Source organism: Dromiciops gliroides, chromosome 5, assembly GCF_019393635.1.
Source record: "Dromiciops gliroides isolate mDroGli1 chromosome 5, mDroGli1.pri, whole genome shotgun sequence".
NCBI classification, from domain to species: Eukaryota; Metazoa; Chordata; class Mammalia; order Microbiotheria; family Microbiotheriidae; genus Dromiciops; species Dromiciops gliroides.
Genome location: NC_057865.1, coordinates 34,309,323 through 34,334,568, shown reverse-complemented (window position 1 = coordinate 34,334,568; position 25,246 = coordinate 34,309,323). Strand labels below are relative to the sequence as shown.

General features: G+C 36.5%; 1 protein-coding gene across 2 annotated transcripts in view; it reads left to right on the top strand.

The window, feature by feature from the left end:
- The window catches only part of KCNH8 (potassium voltage-gated channel subfamily H member 8), a 418,936-nt gene that overhangs the window by 123,938 nt on the left and 269,752 nt on the right, over positions 1-25,246 (top strand). For both annotated transcript variants that reach the window (XM_043967854.1, XM_043967853.1), the window contains one exon: positions 20,393-20,524. In XM_043967854.1, the coding sequence (XP_043823789.1) occupies positions 20,393-20,524 (132 nt within the window). The remainder of the gene's footprint in view (positions 1-20,392; positions 20,525-25,246) is intronic.

The following is a 25,246-nucleotide window of genomic DNA, read 5'->3' as shown; positions in this document are numbered from 1 at the left end:
TGTCTCTCCCTGCCCCACTCTTCTCTATTTTATACCACCTATATATGCACCAGTTCGCCTCTATCTCCTTCCCCGAATATCTCAGTAGCCAAGCACTCAAAATATTCCATGCAATATTTCTCTAGGTTTCTATCCTTCATTCTATACCCCCTCCAAGGTCTATTTCTTTCAGTCCTCATCCATTCACTTAATTCTCCCTTCCCAACTTCAATCTCAAGTCACAATCAGTTCTCTTTCTATCTTTCTTGGTTGCAGCAATGTTGCCCAACTTTTCTTCTTGTGCAAAATTTATGATACAACTCTCAATCCCTTCACATAAGTCAGGGAGGGGCAAAAGAAAACCTCACAGATACAAACATCAGGTTATCCAAGTCTCTTTGGTCTTATCAGCTGTTACAAAATGACAGCTCAGGAAAGTTATATTACTATCATTTCTACAAGTGATGCTGAGCTAATCAGTTTCCAATTAAAAGAGTCCTCCTTTTGTGTTCTTTGAAGGTGGATCTTCCACTTCTCTTGGACAAGGACTTCTCTTTTCAAAAACCATGGCATATGACACCATCTTAACCCCACCTACTTCACAAAGTTCTTAATTTTCTCGGGAATTCAAATTATAAAAAATCTGAAAATCTGCTTTAAAACAGCAACATTCTTCAACCATTTCTTTCCCTTATCTGATTTGTCTAGGTTCTGTACCTTACCTGTGTTCAGTTCCCCCATGTAGTACCAACACATGACTTTATTTCTATGACTCTAGCTGTAAGCATATGCAGTCTTACAGAGCTAGGGGGAGATAGATAACTTGATCTTCTAAAAATCCTTTGAAGCACTCTATCTCTCTCCCACTGATGAGCTCCAGAGACATCTTAAATTGTTTTGCTAAAATTTGAGCATTCAAAGTTTTATTCTGGGCAAGGAGTAGTTTATAAGTTACAATAAAGAGCCCTGCCTACCCCCAAGGAACTAGACAGTTGCTGGCAAGGGCAACCAAGTAGTGGATCCTTCTCTCCCTAGAGTATTAACTGTCAACAATGCTGACTCCTCTTGTTACTAGGCACTCAGTTCATTTTGCCATATCTTGTCTTAGATGAGATAAGCCCCAGGGGACTGCTGATATGTGCCCTTCATAGGGATACTATAACACATGAATCACAATCTGAATACTCCAAAGAGAATGCAAAGTGGATAAAAATGAAGGAAAAAGCATCAGACAAGGGCTTTGTAAGTGAGATAGGAGTCTGATGGTAGGAGTTTTAAAAGAGTAATTTTGAACCTATTTATCAACATAGGAGGCTGCATTTGGAAACTGTAATCATTATGCTTAGATAGTCATATACTATCTCTATCAATAAGATGCTTATAAACAACATCTTGATGACTCTGATGATGGCCCAGAAGACATTTGGGCAGAGACTCTCAACTCTTACAATATGATTTTATATCATGCAACCTTGGAGCAGAATAGGAATTCAACTCCAAACCATGTGGCAAAGTTTAGATTGTCAAAGATTGATGGTGTAGGTTGTTTGTTTTCTAAGGATAAAGGACAGCTTTTCTTTTTTTCCCTATCATTTTCTACCTTTTGTTCATTCTATCAATAGATAAATAGATCAATAGAAAGATAGACAGACAAAAGGACAGGTAGATACTTAGATGATGGATGGATGGATGGATAGATAGATAGATGATAGATGGATGGATAGATAGAGCAGGAATTTATTAAACTCTTACTATGTGCTAGGAAATGTGCTAAGTGCTAGGGATATAAATGCAAGCAAACAAGATATGCCTTAATGTCAAGAAGCTTAATGGGAAAGGTAATATATGAAATGGTGTTAGGAAAGGTGAGGGTGGGGGGACTCATTTGGCAATATGGTGAGAAGATGGCTAGGAAGCATTCTGTATGCCTGTGCCCCAGAAATTTAAAGTAAAATTTCATATTATCAGAACCAGGTGATGCAAGAGCCAAGTCCAACATGCCTGTAGTAGGAAAACAAAGATGATGGCCTGAGAATGGAATGCAGTATGTAGAGATGGTCATGATAGAATAAATTAGAATGTAAGCTCCTTGAGCACAGAGGTAGTTTCATTTTTGTTTTCTGTATCCTCAGCTCCTGGCATAAAGTCCTTTATTATTTATTTATTATAAGTCCTGGGACTTAATAAATGATTACTGTTATACTGAGTCATTGTACACATACGAGGTGTGCAAGGAAAGTGAATAAGTGGAAATCACAAAAGTTGTAATCTGGTTGCAGCAATATATTCAGATTTCAATATTACAATAGCCTGTGTTCTCATTTGTGTGAATTCTTCCCTCCTGGTTACAGATAGCAACTTTTCTATAACTAAGAGAAATTAAGAATTAGTAGCCATGAAAGTTATCATCCTGCAACAAACATAGCAATGAGTCATTCTGTGATGGGTGGTATATTGTGAAGCATGAAGATAGAGTATGTGAAAGGGAGGAAGCCTTTGCTGAGTCTCCTGGGTGCTAGTGTTCTCCCTTGCCAAACCACCATGTATTCCTTTTTCTTTATATTTCATTCATCCTGAAATATGCATGATGTCTCCTCCTTTGGGGAAGAATCTATTCTTTTTTGGCTTAGCATCTCCAGTGCTTAGAATAGTTCCCAGTAGATGCTTAATAAATAATTGTTGGTAAAATAAACCTGGAAATGGAAGGTGGCATAATATGATAAAGGATTTTAAAAGCTAGTTTATCCCAGAAGCAAGAGGAACCCAATGTATTTTTTAGCAGAAGAATGACATGGCCAGACCTTTATAGCCATGTAGAGAATGGATTGGAGGGGGAAAACTGGGAGACCATGAAGAGACTATTACAATACTTCAGGAAACAGGGGATGGGGGACTGAATTAGTATGGTGATTATAGGGGTGGAAATTAGATGAATGAGAGTGATATAAGACTGACTAAGCTTGGAAACTTATTGAATCACAGAGTTAATGAGCTTTAAAATCAGGAGTATAGACTAGAGAATTGATTTTAAAGGTACTAAGACCTAATTCTCTTGTCAAGGGAATGAATCCTCTGTAATGGGGATAAATCAGTTATATTTTGCCAATTATTTAACTTGTATATATCAGGTTTTCTTCAAAGCAGATTGTACCCACACTTGTCGATAGGCCAAGTGAATTATTTGCTTTTGAAACTCTGTACTGAAATGCATTTGGTGATCAAATTTGGAATATAAAGAGCCATATTCTTCTATTTCCACATGACCAAGGAACACTGAGATAAAATCGAACTCCCAATACTCTAGAGAGAAGAATGAAGGGGTCCTTGTCTTAGAAAGAAACTTGAGTCAAAAGGAAAAATAAGTGTGATTTTGCACATTCAAATCCATTGAGTATACATCTGTGCTAACTAAAACTGGAAACCTCACTCCCTTCTAAGAAGGTGATAGTCCCTCTACATTCTTGTCTGGTAAGACCACATATACAGTGTTTTCACTTTGGGGTACTATAGTAAAAGAATCACTTGATTGACTGACTTTGATACACTGAAATGTCCAATGAGTCTTAATCCAAACAAGATTATGAAGATCCTTGAAACCATGACCCATGAGGCATAGTGGAAGGAACTGAGGATATTTCCCTTGGAGAAGGAGAAGACTCAGGGATTGTGGTCATGAAGGGGACATAGCAGTTTTCCTCAGCTAGTTTAAGGGCTTCCATGTGGAAGAAATATTAGATTTGTATTCTTTGACCCCACAGGACAGAATTAGACACAATAAGTGGGAGCTTCAAAGAGGCAAACAGGAAAATCTTTTTTAACAATTACAGCTACCTTGGGGGTGGCTAGGTGGTGCAGTGGATATAGCACTGGCTCTGGATTCAGGAGAACCTAAGTTTAAATCTGGTCTCAGACACTTGAAACTTAATAACTGTGTCACTAGCAAATCACTTAACCCTCACTGCCCTGCAAAAACAAAACAAAACAAAACACAATTATAGCTACCCAAAGTGGAATCAGAAGCCTGGATAAGTAACGGATGTATTCTCATTGGACATCTTCAAGCAAAGGCTGGATGACCACTCTTCTAGTTAATTATAGTGAAAATCCATTTCACATAGGGATTTGACTAGATGACTGCTAAAGTCCCTTACAACTCGGAAATTCAGTGATACTGTTAATAAAGAACCTAGAAACTATTTTCTTTATACACAATCCTTTCAAAATAGTATACTCTACTGTGTTTGCTATGTCTCCAATAACATCTGTCAAGGACTTTGTAATTAATAAAAGTTTATACTGTCCTATTCAGATGTATGTGGTATAAATTTTAATTCAACTCAGTATCTGTTACATGATTAGAAAAAATACTAAGAAAATGGGCATAGTGAATAGAAATGTTCTAGCTTTTTTATTTGGAATATATAAAGTAGCATGGAATAGTAGATTGGGGGCCAGCCTTAGAGTTATGAAGTTTTCTAACATATACTAGCTTGCCCAAGGGCAAGTCAATTCCATCCTTTTCTGCCTTCCAAGTATCTATGGGACTAAAAGTCTTCCTGCTTGCTGTTCTTCATAACTGCTAAGTCCAAGAATATTGTCACTGAACCATAAAACCTCACCACTGAAGTAGCCTTTACAAGTTCTGTAGTACTTTGTGCCTCTGTATCAATAATTTTCAGACTTTATGTGCCTATCATGACAATAATTGTACAGCTTGAGCATGAGACCTAGAGAGATCTTTTGCTTATATTACATGACGTTCTATAGCCTATTCCATTCTGCATGTCTGGGCAAGTCACTTAACCTCTGCTTGTCTTAATCCACTGAAGAAGGAAATGGCAAATCATTCCAATATCTTTACCAAGAAAACCCCATGGACAGTATGGACCACAGGGTCACAAAGAGTCAAACATGACTAAAAAACTAAACGCCAACATTAAACTTGCCTATTCCAGTCAATAAACATTAAGGAAGAGGCTACAAAGACAAAAGTGAAATAGTCCCTGCCCTGCAAGAGCTTATACTCTTCTGGGAGCAAATGATATGTGCACAGATAAATATAATGCAAGATAGGGATGATGAGAAGAAAAGAAAATATCAGATAAAATGCTCTAAGCAAAATTTGGGGGTGGAGAGAAAATTAATAAATGGGAAGATTTAAGATGGTTTCATAAAAAAGGCACCAGCTCAGCTACTTTGATGAAAGATATGGATCTAAAAAATGGTTGTGGATAGGTGAGAGTTCATTCTAGGCAGAGGGGACACCTTTGGCAGAGGCACAGGGGCTGGATGTGGCATGTGAAGTTCAGGAAACAGTGAAAAGTCCCATTTGGCTGATACATAGGATAAATAAAGGTGAGTAATATGAAAGGTAATTAGTAAGGTTTGAAAGGCAAGGTATTGGAAAGTGAATAGTGATTTTAAATGCAAGGTTAAGGAGTTTGGATTTGTCCAAGAGAAAATAAGGAGCCACTAAATATGGTTGGTTTGTTTGTTTCTTTGTTTGAACAGAGGATTGGCAAAGTCAAATCCCTGCTTTAGGGAAATAATTTTGGCAACTGTGTTGAAGATTCAACTGAACAAATATAAAGCATTTGCTGTGTGCTAGGCACTGTGTAAGGTACAATGCTAGACACTGTGGATAGAGAGACAACAACAGAACAGTCACTCTTCTCAAGGAGTTTGAATTCTTTTTTGTGGATATTAGCTTTTTTAAATATCTTTTTTTCATCATAAAAGTATTTTATTGTTTTCAATTACATGTAAAGATAGTTTTCAACATTTGTTTTCATAAAATTTTTAGTTCCAAACTTTTCTCCCTCCCTCCCCACTCCCCAAGACAGAAAGCAATCTGATATAGTTTATATATGTAAAATCACATTAAACATATTTTTGCATTAGTCATGTTGTGAAAGAAAAATCAGAACAAAAAGGAAAAACCTCAAAAATCAAAAACAAAAAAAGAAAAGTTGAAGCAGTATGATTCAATCTGTATTCAGATTCCACAGTTCTTTTTTTTTCTAGATTTAGAGAGCATTTTCTATCATGAGTCCTTTCTTGGATCATTGTATGGCTGAGAAGAGCTAAGTCTATCAAAGTTCATCTTCAAACAATTTTGCTGTCACTGTGTACAATGTTACCCTGCTTCTGCTCACTTCACTCAGCATCAATCTACTTATGTCTTTCCAGGTTTTTCTGAAATCTGCCTACTTATCATTTCTTACAGAACAATAGTATTCCATCACATTTATATACTGCAACATGTTTAGCCATTCCCCAACTGATGGGCCTCCCTTGGATTTCAAATTCTTTGCCACCACAAAGAGATCTGCTATAGATATTTTTGTTCATGTGGGTCCTTTTCCTTTTTTTTATGACCTCTTTGGGATACAGACCTAGTAATGGTATTACTGGGTCAAAGGGTATGCATAATCCTATATCCCTTTGGGCATAGTTCCAAATTGCTCTCCAGAATGGTTGGATCAGTTCACAATGCCACCAAAAATACATTAGTGTTTCAATTTTTTCACAGTTTCTCCAACATTTATTATTTTACTTTTTTGTCATATTAGCCAATCTGATAGGAGTGAGGTGGTACCTCAGAGCTGTTTTAATTTGCATTTCTCTAATCAATAGTGATTTAGAGCATTTTTTTCATATGGCAATAGATAGCCTTAATTTTTCATCTGAAAACTGCCTGTTCACATCCTTTGACCATTTCTCAATTGGGGAATGACTTACATTCTTATAAATTTGATTTCATTCCCTATATATTGTAGAAATGGTGCCTTTAGGGGCAGCTAGGTGGCACAGTGGAAAAAACACTGACCCTGGATTCAGGAGGATCTGAGTTCAAATCTGGCCTCAGATGCTTGACACTTACTAGCTGTGTGACCCTGGGCAAGTCGCTTAACCCCAATTGCCTCACCAAAAAAACAAAAGAAAGAAAGAAAAGAAATGGTGCCTTTATCAGAAACACTGGCTGTAAAAATTGTTTCCAAGTTTTCTGCTTCCCTTCTAATTTTGGCTGCATTGCTTATGTTTGTACAAAGACTTTTTAATTTAATGTAATCAAAATCATCCATTTTGCATTTCTAATATTCTCTATCTCTTGTTTGGACATAAATCATTCTCTTCTCCATAGATCTGATAGGTAAACTATTCTTTCCTCTCCTAATTTACTTATGGTATCACCCTTTTTTGTCTACATCATGTACCCATTTTGACCTTTTTATTATACAATATAAGACATTGGGCTATGCCTAGTTTCTGCCATACTATCTTCCAGTTTTCCAGCAGTTTTTGTCATATACTGAGTTCCTATCCCAGAAGCTGGAGTCTTTGGATTTATCAAAGACTAGATTACTATAGTTATTTACTATTGTATCTCCTGTGCCTAACCTATTCCATTGATCTAACACTATTTCTTAGCCTGTACCAAATAGTTTTGATGACTGCCACTTTATAGGATAGCTTCAGATTTGGGACAGCTAACCCACCTTCCTGTGCATTTTTTTTTCATTAGTTTCCTTGATATTCTTGACCTTTTGTTCTTCCAGATGAATTTTATTATGTTTTTCTAGCTCTATAAAATAAATTTTAGGTTGTCTGATTGATATGGCACTGAATAAGTAAATTAATTTATGTAGAATTGTCATTTTTATTATATTAGCTCAGCCTATCCATAAGCCACTTCCAGTTATTTAGATCTGATTTTATTTGTATGAAAAGTGTTTTGTAATTGGGTTCATAGAGTTCCCGGGTTTGTCTTGGCACATAGACTCCCACATATTTTATATTGTCCAGTTACTTTAAATGGAATTTCTCTTTCTATATCTTGCTGCTGAGCTTCATTGGTCATGTGTAGAAATGCTGATGATTTATGTGATTTATTTTATATCCTGCAATGTTGGTAAAGTTGTGAATTGTTTCAAGTAGTTTTTTTTTTACTTGATTCTCTAGGACTCTCTAAGTATACCATCATATCATCTGCAAGAAGTGATAGTTTTATTTACTCCTTTCCTATTCTAATTCTTTTAATTGCTTTTTATTCTCTTATTGATAATATCAACATTTCTAGTACAATATTAAATAATAGAAGTGATAATAGACTTCTCTGTTTCACCCCTGGTCTTATAGGGAATGCTCCTTACTTATGCCCATTGCATATAATGTTTGCTGATGATTTTAGGTAGATACTGCTTATTATTTTAAGGAAAGTTCCATCTTTTCATATGCTCCCTAGTGTTTTTTATTAGGAATGAGTGCTGTATCTTGTCAAAAGCTTCCTCTGCATCCATTGAAATAATCCTATGATTTTGGTTAGTTTTGCTATTAATGTGGTTGATTATGTTGATTGTTTTCCTAATGTTGAACCAGCCCCGCATTTCTATGGTAAGACCCACCTAGTCTTAGTGTATTATCTAGGTGATGAAATCCTGTAATCTCCTTATTAATATTTTATTTAAGATTTTTTCACCAATATTCATTCGGGAAATTGTTCTATAATTTTCTTTTTCTGTTACGGCTCTGCCTGGTTTAGGTATCAACACCATATTTGTGTCATAAAAGGAATTTGGTAGAATTCCTTCTTCACCTATTTGTACAAATATTTTGTATAGCACTAGAATTAATTGTTCTTTAAATGTTTGGTAGAATTCACTTGTAAAGCCATCTGGATGTGGAGATTTTTTTCTTAGGGAGTTCTTTGATGGCTTTTTCAATTTCTTTTTCTAAAATGGGCTTATTTAAGGACTTTATTTCCTCTTCTGTTAATCTGCATACTTTATATTTTGTAAATATTCATCCATGTCATTTAGATTGTCAAATTTATTGGCATACAGTTGAGTAAAATAGCTCCTAATTATTGTTTTAATTTCCACTTCATCGGTGGTGAATTCACCCTTTCATTTTTGATACTGGTAATTTAGTTTTCTTCTTTCTTTTTTTTAAATCAAATTTGCCAAAGGTGTATCTATTTTGTTGTGGGTTTTTTTTTTCATAAAACCAGCTTAGTTTTATTTATTAATTCTATGGTTTTCTTCCTTCCAGTCTTACTAATCTCTCTTTTGATTTACAGGATTTCTGATTTAGTATTTAATTGAGGATTTTTAATGTGTTTTTTTCTAGCTTTTTTAGTTGCATGCCCAATTCATTGATCTCCTCTTTATCAATTTTATTCATGTAAGAATTTAGAGATGGAAAATTTCCCTGAAGAACTGCTTGGGCTGCACCCCATAAATTGTAGTATGTTTTCTCATTATTGTCATTCTCTTGGATAAAGTTATTGATTGTTTCTATGATTTGTTGTTTGACCCACTCATTCTTTAGGATGAGATTATTTAGTTTCCAATTAATTTTCATTCTATCTTTCCATGGCTCTTTATTACATGTAATTTTTATTGCATAATGACCTGAGAAGGATGCATTTACTATTTCTGCCTTTCTACATTTGACTGTGAGGCTTTTGTGCCCTAATACATGGTCAATTTTTGTGTATGTGCATGTACAGCTGAGAAAAAGGCATATTCCTTTTTATCCCCATTCAATTTTCTCCAGATGTCTATCATATCTAAGTTTTACTAAAATTCTATTCTCCTCTTTAACTTCTTTCTTGTTTATTTTGTGCTTAGATGTATCTAGTTCTGATGGGAAGGTTAAGATCCCCCACTAGTATAGTTTTGCTGTATATTTCCTCTTGTAACTCATTTAACTTCTCTAAGAAATTGGATGCTATACCACTTGGTGCATATATGTTTAGGATTGCTATTACTTCATTATCTATGGTACCTTTTAGCAAGATGTCGTTTCCCTCCTTATCTTTTTTAATTGGGTCTATTTTTGCTTTTGCTTTGTCTGAGATAAGGATTGCTACCCCTGCTTTTTTTTTTTTACTTCAGCCAAAGCATAATATATTCTGCTCCAACCTTTTACCATGTGTATCTCTGCTTCGAATGTGTTTCTTGTAAACAACATATTGTAGGATTTGGGTTTTTAATCCACTCTGCTATTTGTTTCCATTTTATGGAAGAGTTCATCCCATTTACATTCAAAGTTATTATTACTAACTGTGTATTTCCCTTCATCCTCTTTTCCCCTTTGTTTGTACTCTTTTTTTCTTCTTTAAGCCTATTCCTCCTCACCAGTGTTTTGCTTCTGACTGCTGCCACCCTCAATCTGTCCTCTCTTTTATCAGCTGGCTTTCTTTTTCTTTCCCCTTTCCTCCCCTGCCTCTTGTGTCCCTTTGGCCAGTACCACCCTTTTCCCCTTACCCTTTTCCTTGCTTAAAGAGTAAGTTAAGGGGCAGTTAGGTGGTGCAGTGGATAGAGCACCAGCCCTGGATTCAGAAGGACCTGAGTTCAAATCTGGCCTCAGACACTTGACACTTACTAGCTCTGTGACCCTGGGCAAATCGCTTAACCCCAATTGCCTCACCAAAAACAAAACAAAACAAACAAACAAAAAAGGTTAAGTTAAGTTTCTTTATCAAAATGAGTGTGTATGTTATTTGCTCTTCAAACCAAATCTGATGAGAGTAAAGTAGAAACAATGCTCATCCCTCCCTTCTTTCCCTCTGTTGTAATAGGATTTTTGTGCCTCTACATATGGTGTAATTAATCCCATTCCACTTCCCCTTCCCTCTCTTCCATATATTCTCATTTTATTCTGCCTCTTAAATTTCTTTATCATCACATCAAAGTCAATTTAATAACAAGGCTCTAATAGAGATACCGATCTCAAGAGTTAAAAGTATTATCTTCCCTCATAGGGATGTAAACAGTTTAAGTTTTGAATAACTTTTTTCCCTATTTCCCTTTTTATACTTCTCTTGAGTCTTGTATTTGAAGATCAAATTTTCTGTTCAGTTCTGGTCTTTTCTTCAGAAAACCTTGGAAGTCCCCTATTTTATTGAATGTCCATCTTTTTCCCTGAAAGATATTGATCAGTTTTGCTGGGTAATTGATTCTTGGTTGTAAATCAAGTTCCTTTGCCTTCTGGAATATCATATTTCAAGCCTCATGATCCTTTAATGTTGAAGCTGCCAGGTCCTGTGTAATCCTGACTGTGGCTCCATAATATTTAAATTGTTTCTTTCTCACTGCTTGTAGTATTTTCTCCTTCACCTGATAATTCTGGGATTTGGCTACAATATTCCTTGGAGTTTTCCTTTTGGGGTTCTCTTTCAGGAGGTGATTGGTGGATTCTTTCAATGACAATTTTATCCTCTGATTCTTCAATATCAGGGCAGTTCTCCTTTGATGGAGCAGGCTAAAAAGGATTAACAGACAAACCTAAGATCTGAGCTCTAGCTAAGAGCCAAAAATGGGTTAACAGATAAACTGATGCATGAGTCCTTATTAGTAGTACCTAAAAAGAGTTAACAGAGAAACTAAGGCTTGTGTTCTTACAGTAACCAAGGGGGTTTGTCCCTATCAACCCTCACCATCAACAAAGACAGTAACTAGGGACTATTAACCATTAATAACCACTAATATTCCTAGATGACAGGACACCTCAAAACCAGATTTTAAGTAAAGAGATATTATAAACAGAAACCCTCTGGGTCTGACAAGTTTAAGCATGTCTTTAGGAACATGCACAGAAAAGGCCAAATTTGTCCTTAGGTGCACCTTATAATGTGTAAACCCCAAAGCACACCTCCAAGGAAAAAGGTACCCATGTTGGAGGTTTTCTTGGGACCCCAGGAAGTCCAAATTAGGATAAGACCTCCCATGAATCTCCCAAAAGGAAGAGATTAAGATAATGAGGAGACAATCAATTTTTTTCTTTCTATAAATACAACCATCTTTCTTCCCCTATTGGAGACACCTCCCTGGTTCTCACCCTGTGGTCATCAATCTTTCAATAAAACTGGGGAAACTGAGTCACTGAGTCTTGTAATTCTGTGGGACCTCTCACAATCAATTTGATCAATTAAACCCACCCCTACATCATCCTTGATAATTTACTGGTATATAGTTTCTAGACTCTTTTTTATATCAATTTTTAGATTATCTCTCCTGGATCTATTTTCAAGGTCATTTGTCTTTCCAAGGAGGCATTTTACATTTTCTTGTGTTTTTTTCAATCTTTTGATATTTTTCTTGATGGATTCTTGGTGTCTCATGGAGTCATCAGTTTCCATCTGCCCAATTCTAATTTTTAAGGCATTATTTTCCTCACTAAGCTTTTGCACCAAGGAGTTTGACTGCTACTGGGAGGTTCCAACATACACAGGAGTAAATAAAAATAAATTATATTAATAAGTAAAACCAAATAATTTCAAGAGGGAGAGTGTGGCAGGAACTGGAGGAATCAGGAAAGATCTCCTATAGCAAGAGGCACCTGAACTGCGATTAGAGGAAGCCAAGGATATTGCAACATGAAGATAAGCAAGGGGAACATTTCAAAAAGAGGACCATTTGCACAAAGATATAGAAGCCAGAGATGAAATATCTTCTTGTTGGGGATGGGAAAGGGCAGCTAGAAAACCAGTTTCACTAGAATGAAAAGGAGTAATATGAAATTAAGGATAATAATATGAAATGACATTGAAAAAGGTAGACAAAGTCCACATTCTGGTTGGCTTTAAAGACTGGGCGAGGCTTTTGTTTTTTATTTAAGAGACAATAGAAAGCCAATGAAGATTTTAGAGTGTGAGGGTAGCACAATTATATCTGTTTTAGGGTTATGATTGATCATTTTGCATGACAGAGACAATCAGGTAAATTAGGAGGCCATTATATTAGAGGACCTGAACTAGAGTAGAGGCTGTATTGGTAGGAAGAAGCATTTGAGAGATAATGTGAAAGAAACAAGGGTAATGGATATGGTGTTTGAAGGAATAGGAGAGAATTTAGAATTCTTAAATCGTTATGAATCTGCATTACTGGTATTGGTGCAATCAAATGGTCTGGGTAAATATTCTCATATAGATATAGAACAGGGATGATTGCAAGGAAAAAATATTATGATTTCTGTTTCAAGCAAGATGAGCTTGAAATGCCAGAGGACATCCAGGTAGAGATTCCATATAGTTGGTGATACAGGCTGGAGTTCAGAATAAAGATTAGGCTTCTATATACTGATTTGAAAGTCATAGAATCCTAGATTCAGAGGTGGGAAAGACCTTAGAAATCATCTAGTCCAACCCCTTCATTTTACTAATGAGGCAACTTGGGACCCATGAGATTAAAGGACATGACCAAAGTTACACATGTAAAATGAGGCAGAACTAGGATTCAAATCTAGTTCCTCTTTCTTAAAATACAGTATTCTTTCCACTATACCATATGACTGCAGAGAGTTATCTACAAAGAGATGATAATTGAACTCATGGGAGCTGATGAAATCTCCATGGGAAAAAAAGTATGGAGAAGAAAAGAGAGCCAAGGACAGAGCTTTGGGGGATGTCATAATGGGCAAGAAGCAAATGATGAGAATGTTGACTAGAATAGTTATGTAATAGTCAGAAAGAAACAAAAACTGAGAAAGAACACCATTCCTAAAGCCAAGGAAGGAAAAATATCCCAAAGGAAGAGAGAGTATCAACAGCTACAGAATAGTTAAGAAGGATGAGGACTAAGAAAAGAAATAATTTTATTTTGTAGTTTAGAAACAAGTAGTAATCATTTTTGTTAAATTTATAACCATCAGTAATCTTGAAGAAAGCAGTTTCAATTAAATTTTGTGGTCCCAAGCAAATTGGAAGTAATTGAGTAGTGAGTAAGAACTGATGAAATGGAGGCAATTAATATAGAGAATCCTTTATATAAAAGAGAGAACACATTAGGACAATTATTTGAATGAAAGACAAAATCATAATTTTGTTGCTTGCTTTTTTTTAAGCTTAGGAAAGATCTAGGTGTGTTTATGGGCAACAATGAAGGGATAAAGATAAAGAAAGATTTAAGGGGAGAAAAAGATAAAAGAAAAGGTAAACTTGAGAGAGATGGGCTGGAGTGATATAAAAAACCTAGGGGAAAGAAGTAGCCTTCAGTAGAAAAAAAGAGGAAGGGGGAGGGAATGAGAGATGATGAAGGGTAGATTTGAGGAATGGAGTTGGAGAGGTGTTGGCACTAAAAGATACTGAAAGAAATGGAGTAGGAGTGCTGCAGGACAAAGGAGAGAGGAGAGAGTTCTGCATGGTCACTATTTAAATGTGTAATAGAGAATCATTCAGGGAAAATAAAAGGATGGACAGGTAGTAATTAGGGCCCAGTTCAGATTAGCAAACATATATTTATAGTAAATCCAGTCATTGTGATTCCATAACCTCTTCCACGACCATTTTGCATTACATGAGTAAAAATGGAGAAAGATGATAGGAACAACCCAAGACATAATAGCGAAGAGTGTCTGGAAATATATCATTAAAGAAGTTAAGTCATAAAGGGCCAAGTCTACGGAGGGAGGCTAACATATCAGTAATGGATTGGAAGAACAAGGAGGTTGGGAGCTACTGGAAGTCATAGTAAAGGTTAAAATAGATTCAGGAGGGGTAAAACAGGAGAGATTTAAAGATAAAAGGTGGTACCTGAAAAGAGAAACTTCAGAATTCTTTATCATGTCAGTGGAATAAGCTTAGGTTCTGATGAAATGAAAATCATTACCATCTATGTGTGTAAATGGGGTGAAATAAAAGTAGAGGTTATGGAAGTTTAGGAAACTGGTAAACTAGAAGGCAGTCTTCAATGGGGAAGTACTACATATGGTCTAGTCCTCAAGTGTGAACAGAGAGAAAGACTATAGGCCAATTCCTAAACTCCTTCATAAGGACACAATATGAGGAGAAGAGATTTGGAATAAAGGGGGCATTATTAACAGCAGTTAGATTCTAGAAGGTATAATGGAATGACAAAGGATAATATGGACTGTATAGCAGTAAGAAAAAAGATATAAGGGGTGAAATGATAGATTTTTACTTTAGCACACATTGTCTGTAGTGTCTAAATGTGGAGACTGTGCAAGCCCTCATTGTCAATGTTCCCCAAATGTACTAGTGTCTCTACTAGTTGTTAGACCCTGATAGCAGAAGAAGAAAGTAATAAAGCTCCTTGGCACTTGGCTGAACTCATATCTTACACTCTCTCAGAAAGTTCATCTCAAGATATTTGGGAATGAGGCATATACACATGTGTTGTTGTTCAGTAGTTTTTCAGTTGTGTCTAATTCTTTGTGACCCCATTTGGGGTTTTCTTGGCAAAGATACAGAAATGGCTTGCCATTTCCTTCTCCAGTTCATTTTACAGATGAGGAAACTGAGGGGAAAAGGGTTAAGTGACTTACCCAGGGTCTCACTGCTAGTAAGTGTCTGAGGCCAGAGTTGAACTCCAGAAGATGAGTCTTACTGACTCCAGGTCAAGCACTCTATTGAATGGACCACCTAGCTGCCCTATATACACTTAGCACAGGAATTCAGCTCTTAATTCCTGAGCTTCCATAATCAAAGACCTCTATAAAAGTATAGGAAAATGGAAGCTTAAGATATGATCTGGCATAGTGAACTCTTTCAAGAAGGCCATTGGCTGACCCCAGCACCTGCAGTAAATCCTGAGACCTCACAGGAGTAGGGATTCTGCTGTTTCAAGCACACAGAAATCTTATATGGCTTAGAATATATGGGAGAAGATAGACACCAGTGACAGGAAGACCAATTAGGAAGCTCTTACAATCTAGAAGGGTGGTGTTAGAACTTTAAAAAGTGGTGATATGTGAATGACTGAAAAGAAGGGGATAAATGTAAGGGGTGTTGTGGTATTATAATCTAAATCCACATGATTTGAGAACTGAATCGATGTGGAGGAAGAGTGTCAAGGAAGAGGAAAGAATCAAAGATTACTCCAGTTATGAACCTGGGTAACTGACAGGATGATGACACTCTCAGTGGAGATAAGGGAATTAGGAAAAGGGCTTGAAAGAAATGTTATGATTCTTATTTCGGACTCTTAGAGTTCAAGATAATAAAGACTCTGTGATTTGAAATACACAGGGGATCTTTTTTAGGAATCTGTGATCATGAAATACATTCATGAGATCTTGGGTCTCTGAGACCAAACTGTAAGGAAAGGTCATGCAGTGTCAACAATCCTGAAATTTATAGTGTTCTTATATGACTGATAGACAAGCAACAAAACAGTCTACAAAGAATTGTAAATGAGTTTCACACAGGAGACAATGGAGAATCAAATGGTGGGTTTAAGCAGACTACAGCATATACCAGATAAGGAGCACAGTGGAGAGAGTGCTGGTCCTGAAGTCAAGAAGATCTGATTTCAAATCCAGTCTCAAAACATTTACTAGCCATGTGATCCTGGACAAGTCACTTAATTTCTGCCTGCCTCAGTTTCCTCAACTGTAAAATAAGGTGATAATAGTAGCTTCCCATGAGGATCAAATGAGAGTATGTTTGTAAAGTACAGTTCCTAACACATACTAGGTACTTAATAAATGTTTTGTTTCATTCCTTCCCTCCAATCAGGCACTTCAAAAATCTTGGGTAAAAGATGTCATAAAGGGAATGCCTGATCCAAAGAAAATAAGGACTGGCCTCATGAGAGGGTAAAGGATAAAAAGTAGACAGTCCATGTGTTCTGCTAGTACCTTTGAAATGATGGGCTCTTGCATGTTGGGTAGATAAATTTTGGCAAGATCATAGGAAGCCTCATGGACTAAATGAATTCTAAGGTCGCACCTAGCTCCAAATCTAGGATCCTGTAAGCCAGAATTATGAACAAGAGTCACACAGGATGGAGAAGCATGGAAAGATAGTTGAATTGCATTCTGCATCATTGGATACAATAGGCATTGGGGAGTAAAATGTGAGGTCAAACTCTTTTAATGTCAGGATGGAAAGATTGAAAGTAAGATAGACAAGTTTCAAGGGAATCGGTGATCTGAAGACTAAGTGCACAGGACTAATATTGGGGCACAAAAAGGAAAATTAATGTAGAAGCATAATCAGTCTAGGTAACACAAAGGCTTCAATACCTGGTTTGGGACTTTTACGCCCATCCATTCCATTCTAGCATATTGAGAAGCAAGACTGAAAAACCCTGGATTTTGCTCTCCAACTTTTCAGACTTCCATAGTTGTACCTCTACATTAACATGAATACAAATAATTAATGAACTGAGTCCTGAAAAGGCAATTTATTCTTTTGTAAAGGTTGAACATGTTCTATGTATTTTTATCCACGTGGTTTTGCATAAAAAACTTTTCTTCCACAGACAAATACCAAGATAAAAGTCTGTCAAAGTCAGATCAGATTGACAAAACTGGAATTGGAAAACTCAAGTTAATAAGATTTTTATTATATTTGCAAAATGCCAAATACCATAGAATGATCAAATTAAGAACCATGTCTTGGAGTGATTTCTGGAATTTTTTAAAAGGTGAAATATAAGACAGACAACCCATTAAGTGATGGTTAGAAAAGAATGGTTTGCTGGTCAGCTATTTACTCAGTCTTCATTTCATTTAGTACTATGACACCCCTCTCTCTCTGTCTCCCTGTCTCTGTTTCTCTGTCTCCATCTCTGTGTCTCTCTGTTTCTGTCTCTCTCTATGTATGTCTCTATCTTTAATTCCTTTTAAAATAAAAATATTTTCCTATGAAAAGTGATGCCTCTAACCTGAATACAGAGAGAAAGGTTGTTTTCAAGAAAACAGATCACTCCTGCTCTGAACTGGCTGATGGTAGAGAAGAGTACTTGGTGGTCAAGCTTTAAATAGTGTAACTAAATGTCATTAAACTCAGATAATTAATAATAGCTAGCACTTATATAGCACTTTAAGGTTTGCAAATTGCTTTATGCAAGCTATCTCATTTGATTTTCATAACAACTCTTTGAGATAGCTGTTTATTAGTTGTGGTATTAATATTTTATAGATGAGAAAACACAGTTAGAGAGTGGTTAAGTGGCTTGCCCAGAGCCTAGTAAGTGTCTGAGGCAGAAAATTCATACTCAGGTCTTCAGAACCCCAAGTCCAATCTTCTATATCACTGTGACACTCGGATAACAATAATAATAGCTCACATTTTTTACAGAAAATCTGTGGAAGAAATGTAAAGAGTATTGGTGACCTTCATTGATCACTGGCTGTGTGATCCTGGGAAAGTTATTTGACATCTCAGTACCCCTAGATAACTCTATAAGACTCTTAATTCAGAGCTGGTGTATATCTGAATTGTCTCTTAGGGAGCATTCCTCCTTCGTAGCTCCTTACACAGATAAAATCAAAGATCCAATTACACACCATGCAAAAATGAAGAGATTTATAGTCAGAATAATTTATTTCAAATACTTAGTCTGTTGGTGTTAGCTGTATGTGTCTTTAGCAAGTTGCTAATTTTCTTGGAACCTCGGTTTCCTTATCTATAAAACTAAAAATAAAATTCTTGTATTCCTTACCATTCATAAATATTTTTGTAAAGCTTAAAATTCTATACAAACATGAGTTAGAAGCATCATCATCAACTTCATTTTCTCATTGCTTTGTGATTTATAGAGCATTTTAGGTAATTTATTAAGGACCTACTATGTGACTAGAGCACTGTACCCTCAAGGAGTACCCTCATATGATCTTCACAACAGCCTTTAGAAAAAGGAAGGACAATTATTATTTCCATTTTATTGATGAGGTAAGTTAGGTTCAAGAATTTATAATGACTCAAAAGGTCATGTGTATTGTTGGGCTCAGTATTCTTACTCTAAATCCCATGCTTTTTAAACCCAGTTCCACCTTATTCTTTTATTTGTAAAGGAACCCAAAGGCTAGAGAAGTCAAATAACTTGCCTGAGGTCACAAAAGTTGTTAAAAGGGCTTGAATAAGCTAAACCTCCTAATTGTGCTTGTTATTGACTCCTGCCTTTCACCTTTGTTGACATCTTTGTGCCCCCTTCATTACTCCAAAACTTTCTGTCCATTTTTCAGGCTCTACCTATTGTATATTTCCTAGCCACATGATTGGTTTGGCTTAGATAGTCTTAAATTTTAACCAGAGCTAAAATTAGCAGAGTAATCTCCTGAGCTCAATAAAGTAGACCTGAGCCATCTATTTCACAACATAGTCTGTCTGATGACCATCAACACTGCAGGATATTACTCAATACAATTTCAGTCAGACATTTTATTTCCTCAAATTCCCTTCTGAATACCTCTAAGTTCAAAGAAGATACTCTAAAAAATAAAGATAAAGGCATAGAGCAATCACTACTATTAAAATGTTAAGGAAATGTTTCCTGATTTTCCATATCATCAGAAATCCAGTTCAAAAATCTAGTGCAGCCATCAGCATTTTATTTCTACATAAAAGACACAGAAATCTGCATTTAAACTGAAACATTTTGGCTTGATTTTTTGTTATCGATCTACTTTTAGAGACGCAGTATGGTAGAATAGCCAGAGTAATAGACCCATAGGCAGGGAGAACTCTATCAAAGTTCTGCCACAGAAAATGACTAGTTTATAAGCCTGGGCCAGTCATTTAGGTTCTCTTCTTTAGTTTCCTCATCTATAGTAAAGGAATAATCATAGCATCTACCTCACATTATAAACCAAATAAAATAACCTATGTAAAGCAGCTAGGTGGCACAGCAGATAAAGTGCTAGGGCTAGAGTCAGGAAGATCTGAGTTCAAATCTGGCCTCAGGCACTTAGGAGCCATGTGACCTTGGCCAAGTCTCTTAAACCCTAGTTTCCTTATCTGTAAAATGAGCTGGGGAAGGAAATTTGCAAACCACTCCAGTATCTTTGCCAAGAAAACCCCAAATGGGATCAAAAAGAGTTGCAAACAACTGAAATGACTGAAAGTCAACATAAATATAAAGCCTAAGTAATCATTCTATGTACCACATAAAAGTTAATGAGTGATGATAATGACAATAATGATGAAGATGATGTCAACATGGGTCACCTACTTACAGAAGATAGCAGAGCTAGACTTAATTGTTTAGTTCATATAAAGAAAGAGGAAAAAAAAAACCTCACCTTGTTAGCAGGATTCTTCATATATCAGCATGTGCTCAGTATGAGAAAGTCCCTTAAAATGGAGTGTCCCAACGTCAAGCAGAGATCAAATCAAAAATGTAATGAAAATGAAGAATGTAAGAATTATATAACAAAAAAAGAATCATATGGATAAATGCTGTGTTTCTATGAATGACTGATTTCCAAAGGCAGTGTTTGAATTAATGCTGCAAAGAGATTCAAGTAAGCTAAACATCTGTGGGTCTTGGTGATTTACCTTTAAAATAAAATGTGTTGTGTTGTTTGGTTTTTTTCTCTCTCTAGAATTATGTTAGTTGAAGGCAGATTATATAGCTTATTTTTCTCCTTACGGAGAAATAAAAAAAGTAACTCATTAAATTAATAAGATTTTTGTTTTGTTTTGTTTTGCTTTCCATTGCAGGATCTTCATTTTGGTGCCTCTTAGACATCGTCCCTATCAAAAATGAGAAAGGAGATGTGGTACTTTTCCTGGCCTCATTCAAGGATATAACAGACACAAAAGTGAAGCTGACTCCAGAAGACAAAAAGGAAGGTTTGTACAGTTTTGGGAAAACATTGACAGATGGAGTGCATTTTGAGACTGTTTACTATGGGGAATATAATTTTAGTACATCAGCGATAAATATGCCCAATTGTTGACTGTGAAGGTTCAGTCTGCTTATAATCAGTGAATTATGGGATTGTGCTGTAGATTTAGACTTGGGAAGTGCCATGGAAGCCATCTGCTCCAACCTCTTTCTTTTATAAATGAGGAAACTGAGGCCCATGGAGGTGAAGTAACTTGGCCAAGGTCACACAGGTAGTAAGTGACAGGGCTGGGATTCCATCCCAGTGAATATTCCATTGTACCTTGTGGGTACAGGAAACAAGAAGATTAAAAGAATTATCTGTGGATTCTATCTAAAATATTCTACATCGGAATTTACCTTAAGAGAACTTCTTTTATTTCCTCAGAAAAATAGACCCAATTTAAATAGAGATTGGAGTCTAAGGGAGACCAAGGAGGCATCCTATTCAGTGTAATGGAGATTTGTTTCCTCTGCCATTGGAAGTAATTGGGAGGAGATACAGTATTGGCATTTGTAATCATTTGGGACCATTGGGAAAACATTTCAACAGTTTTCACTGAGGTTCTGTCCAGGGTTTTGTGGTTTTTCCCTTATGTCATCATTTTCTTTAGCTCAATAAGCAGCTCAATGGTTTTGCTGCCAGCCAAGAAATTCGTCTCTAAAAAATGCTGATGATGCATTTTTCTAAAGCTAAAAGTTTGTGTTCTGCTCAGGTATACTAGCATACCAGTGACAGGAAGAAGTTTCCTTAAGGGCCCTTGAATGGGCCAGCTACTTGCCTATTGACGAGTCTACTTTCTCGACCTCCAACTCTCTCTAGTTAAAATGTATTTGTCTATTGATGCTTTGTATTACCTGTGATTAAGACCCCCCCCGCCCCCCCCTGCCCAAAATCCCTTCAGTTATCATGCATCCATTTCTTTGTCTTTCCTCAAGCTTTGGTATTTCTAGGAAAATATTCTTAAAGCACATGTGATTGTGTAGGAGCGTGTGTTTCTAATGTTCTCATCCTCATAGATTTAGGACTGGAAGAGATTTTAGAAGGCACCCAGCCCAACTCCCTCCTCATTATTTTACATATGAGGAAATCAAAGTGATCTTCAAATGAAGGTTTAATGATGTTGTACCCCCCCCGCCCCAAATTCAATAAACTCCAATGAGGCCCTATTGACTCCGAAATCAAATATAAAATCCTCTATTTGCCTTACAAGGCCATTTAGAGCCCAGCCCCTTCCTACTTTCCAGTCTTCTTAGGCTGTATTCCTTTGCACATAATCTGCGATCCAGTAACACTGGCCTCCTTTTTCACACAAGATACTTCCATCTCCTAATTCTAGCATTTTCATTGGTTGTTCTCCATGCCTAGAATTCTTTCCCTCTTCATATGCACCTCTTTGGCTTCACTGTCTTCCTTCAAGTTTAACCTTCTGCAAAAGCCTTCCCAGGTCCCCTTAATGTTCTGAGATTATCTCTACTTTAGCCTCCATATGTCTTGATTACACCTGGTTGTTTTGTATTGCCTTCCATCTTAGACTTTGAGCTAATTCAAAGAAGGGACTAGTTAATGGTTTGCTTTACCTTCTTTGTATCATCAGTGCTTAGCACAGTGCCTGGCACATAGTAGGTATTTCATCAATGTGTCTTGACTTCATTCTGACTGACAACCAGGAAGGTTAATTAATCTTCCCAAAGTCAAACAGGTAATAAGGTTTAGAGCTGGGATTTGAACGAAGGCTGCTTCAGTCCAAATCCAGCCCTCTGTGTATAGGATGGGAATCTGTTCTGTATTGTGTTCTACTGAACACCACTCCACCTCCTGAGTCCCCATTAAAAGCAATTGAACAACCATTATGTGTCCTAGGAAATAAGAGCTCTTTAGACAAATGAGGAAGGATAGATTTAGAAATGCCTGATGAGTTGTCTTTGTGCCATCCTCTTCATTTTTGCAAATGAGGAATTTGGAAAACCAGTAGGCAAGAAGGGACTGGATAGACACATAAAACACCTACCTGGTTTTTTTGCACACTATCTGCTAGAATGGGGGGTCTCTTTTTTTCAACAGATTGATAGAGTAGTATCATTGACCTGCTTCACAGGAGATTAGCTGCCAAAGGCAAATACAAACCATTATTTGCAAGCCCAGTGAGGTCCAGCTGATGTGCCAAAGGAGAGGTTCTTCAGAAGAAGGCTGGTTATTTATATTAAGAGATTTTGACATGGGGATTGCTAGCAACTTTGAAAATATGCTCTGACTTCTGGGAAGAATATCTATTTTTCATTTCTAAAGAGAGATGTGAGACTTTGATTTCAATGGGAGGTTCAGACATATTGAATTGGTTTATTGAATATAATACAATCACCCTTCCTGTAGCTATTTAACATTTTCTTTTTTAAAGTAAAAATATTCTGGAAAAAGTTTAGGAGTTTCTACATTAAGAAGCTAGGGGGGCAGCTAGGTGGCACAGTGGATAGAGCACCAGCCCTGGAGTCAGGAGTACCTGAGTTCAAATCTGGCCTCAGACACTTAACACTTACTAGCTGTGTGACCCTGGGCAAATCACTTAACCCCAATTGCCTCACTAAAAAAAAAAAAAAGGTAGGGATATGGATTAGTACCTATGATATCATTTTTATAAGCATTCCTTATTGTTTTTGTTGTTCTTCAGTCATTTTGGTTGTGTCTTGATTCTTCATTTGAAGTTTTCTAGGCAAAGACAGTAGAGTTGTTATCATTTCCTTTCCCAGCTCATTTTACAGAGGAGTAATTAAGGCAAAGTGAATAAAGTGACTTGCCCAGGGTCACACAGCTAGTAAGAAAGTGTTTGAGGCCAGACTTGAACACAGGAAGATGTCTTATTGATTTCAAACTTGGCACTCTATCCACTGTGTCAAGAGCCATTCATTTTTTACAGGCAGCTAAATATCAGTGTACAAAGCACAGGCCTTGGAATCATGCGGACCTTAGTTCTAATCCTGCTTCAGATACTTCCTAGCTGTGAAAACCTGAGCAAATCACTTAATTTCTCTGTGCCTCAGTTTTCCTACTTGCAAATTGGAGATAATAATAGTACCCACACTCCAAAAATTTTCAAGCACTATATAAATGCTAAATGTTTTAAGGAAATGTGAGATAAGGAAAATTCTGTTAGATGCATTTTAGTGATTTATATGGAATTTCTGGTCTTGGAGAGTTTCCTGGGGTACTGAAAAGTTAAGTGACTTATCCAGCATCACACAGCCAGCAACTATCAGAGGCTGGAATTGAAGTTGTCTTCCAGGCTTCACAACTGCTTCTCTGGTCACCACATCAAGCTGGCCTTGTGTAGTCGCAGGATTCTAAAACTTTACAGACCATGAGAGGCAATCTGATCTGACTCAAACATGAAAAGTGTCCCCTCTACAACAAACGACCATCTCCCTTCCACTTAGGACCCCCATGGGTGTCAAGAGAGTTCAGCCTCCTATCTTCCTTGCTACTTTCAATCTTTTCATTGCTCTTAACTTAGTCCCTCTGGGGTCCAGTGGTTTCTATTTTTACTGTTGTGAATTTATGAAATCTGTTTTTGTATATTCTTGTAGATATTTGTTTATGTACCTTATTCTGACTTTGATGAATCCACAGTGTATCCAAGTAAGATCTAACATAAGGTGAGAATAATCAAAACAGAGCAGATTGTTCACATGAAATCTCCAACCTAGCAATGAAGTCAGAAGGGAACAGAAAAGGCTGCCTATTCTTTTTTTAAAAAATTATTTATTCACAAATTGGAGAAGTGTTCAGATGTTTTGAGCATTTATCCATTCAGGAGTGAGTGTTATTGTCATATGTCAATTTTGTATTTACTTATGTATGTATATATATATATATATATATACACACATGTACAATCTATGTATATATGTATTGCACATGTGTTTATTTGTGTACATATGTGCATACTTTATACATATAGAAACATTTATTTATACATCTGTAACATCAGATATTTTTATCAATGATTTTGTTGTTGTTGCTGTTGTTGTTTGCAGAGCAATGAGGGTTAAGTGACTTGCCCAGGGTCACCCAGCTAATAAGTTTCAAGTGTCTGAGGTTGGATTTGAACTCAGGTCCTCCTGAATCCAGGGCTTGTGCTTTATCCACTGTGCCACCTATCTGTCCCCAATCAATGATGTTTCATTGAAATATTTTCCACTAAACCATTTCTTTTTTTTTTACAAGGCATTGAGGTTTAAGTGACGTGCCCAACTTCACACAGCTAGTAAGGGTCAACACTCAACCATTTCCAATGATTAACTGTGTTCATGGAAAACTTTTTTAAGTTTTCTGTAATCACAATTATCCTTTTATAATTCCTTTTCATCCTTATTTGGGTAGCAATTCTTCCCTTAGCCATAATTTTGAAAGGCACCCCCTCCCATTCCCCATTTTTTTCTTTGCTTTGTCTCTCCCTGGTTGATATGTCAAGGTCTTGTTTGCATAACAGAAGCAATTAGAAATGTGTCCTTTTTTATAATTGCAAACAGTTTATGTAGTATTGGAATTAATTGTTCTTTGAATTTTTAATCGAATTTACTTGTAAATCCTTTTGGGCCTACAGTTTTGTTTTCTTTTGCTTTCCCTTGGGGAGTTCATTTATGACTTATTCAAATTTTGTTTTAATATTGGGTTATTTAAATGACCTATG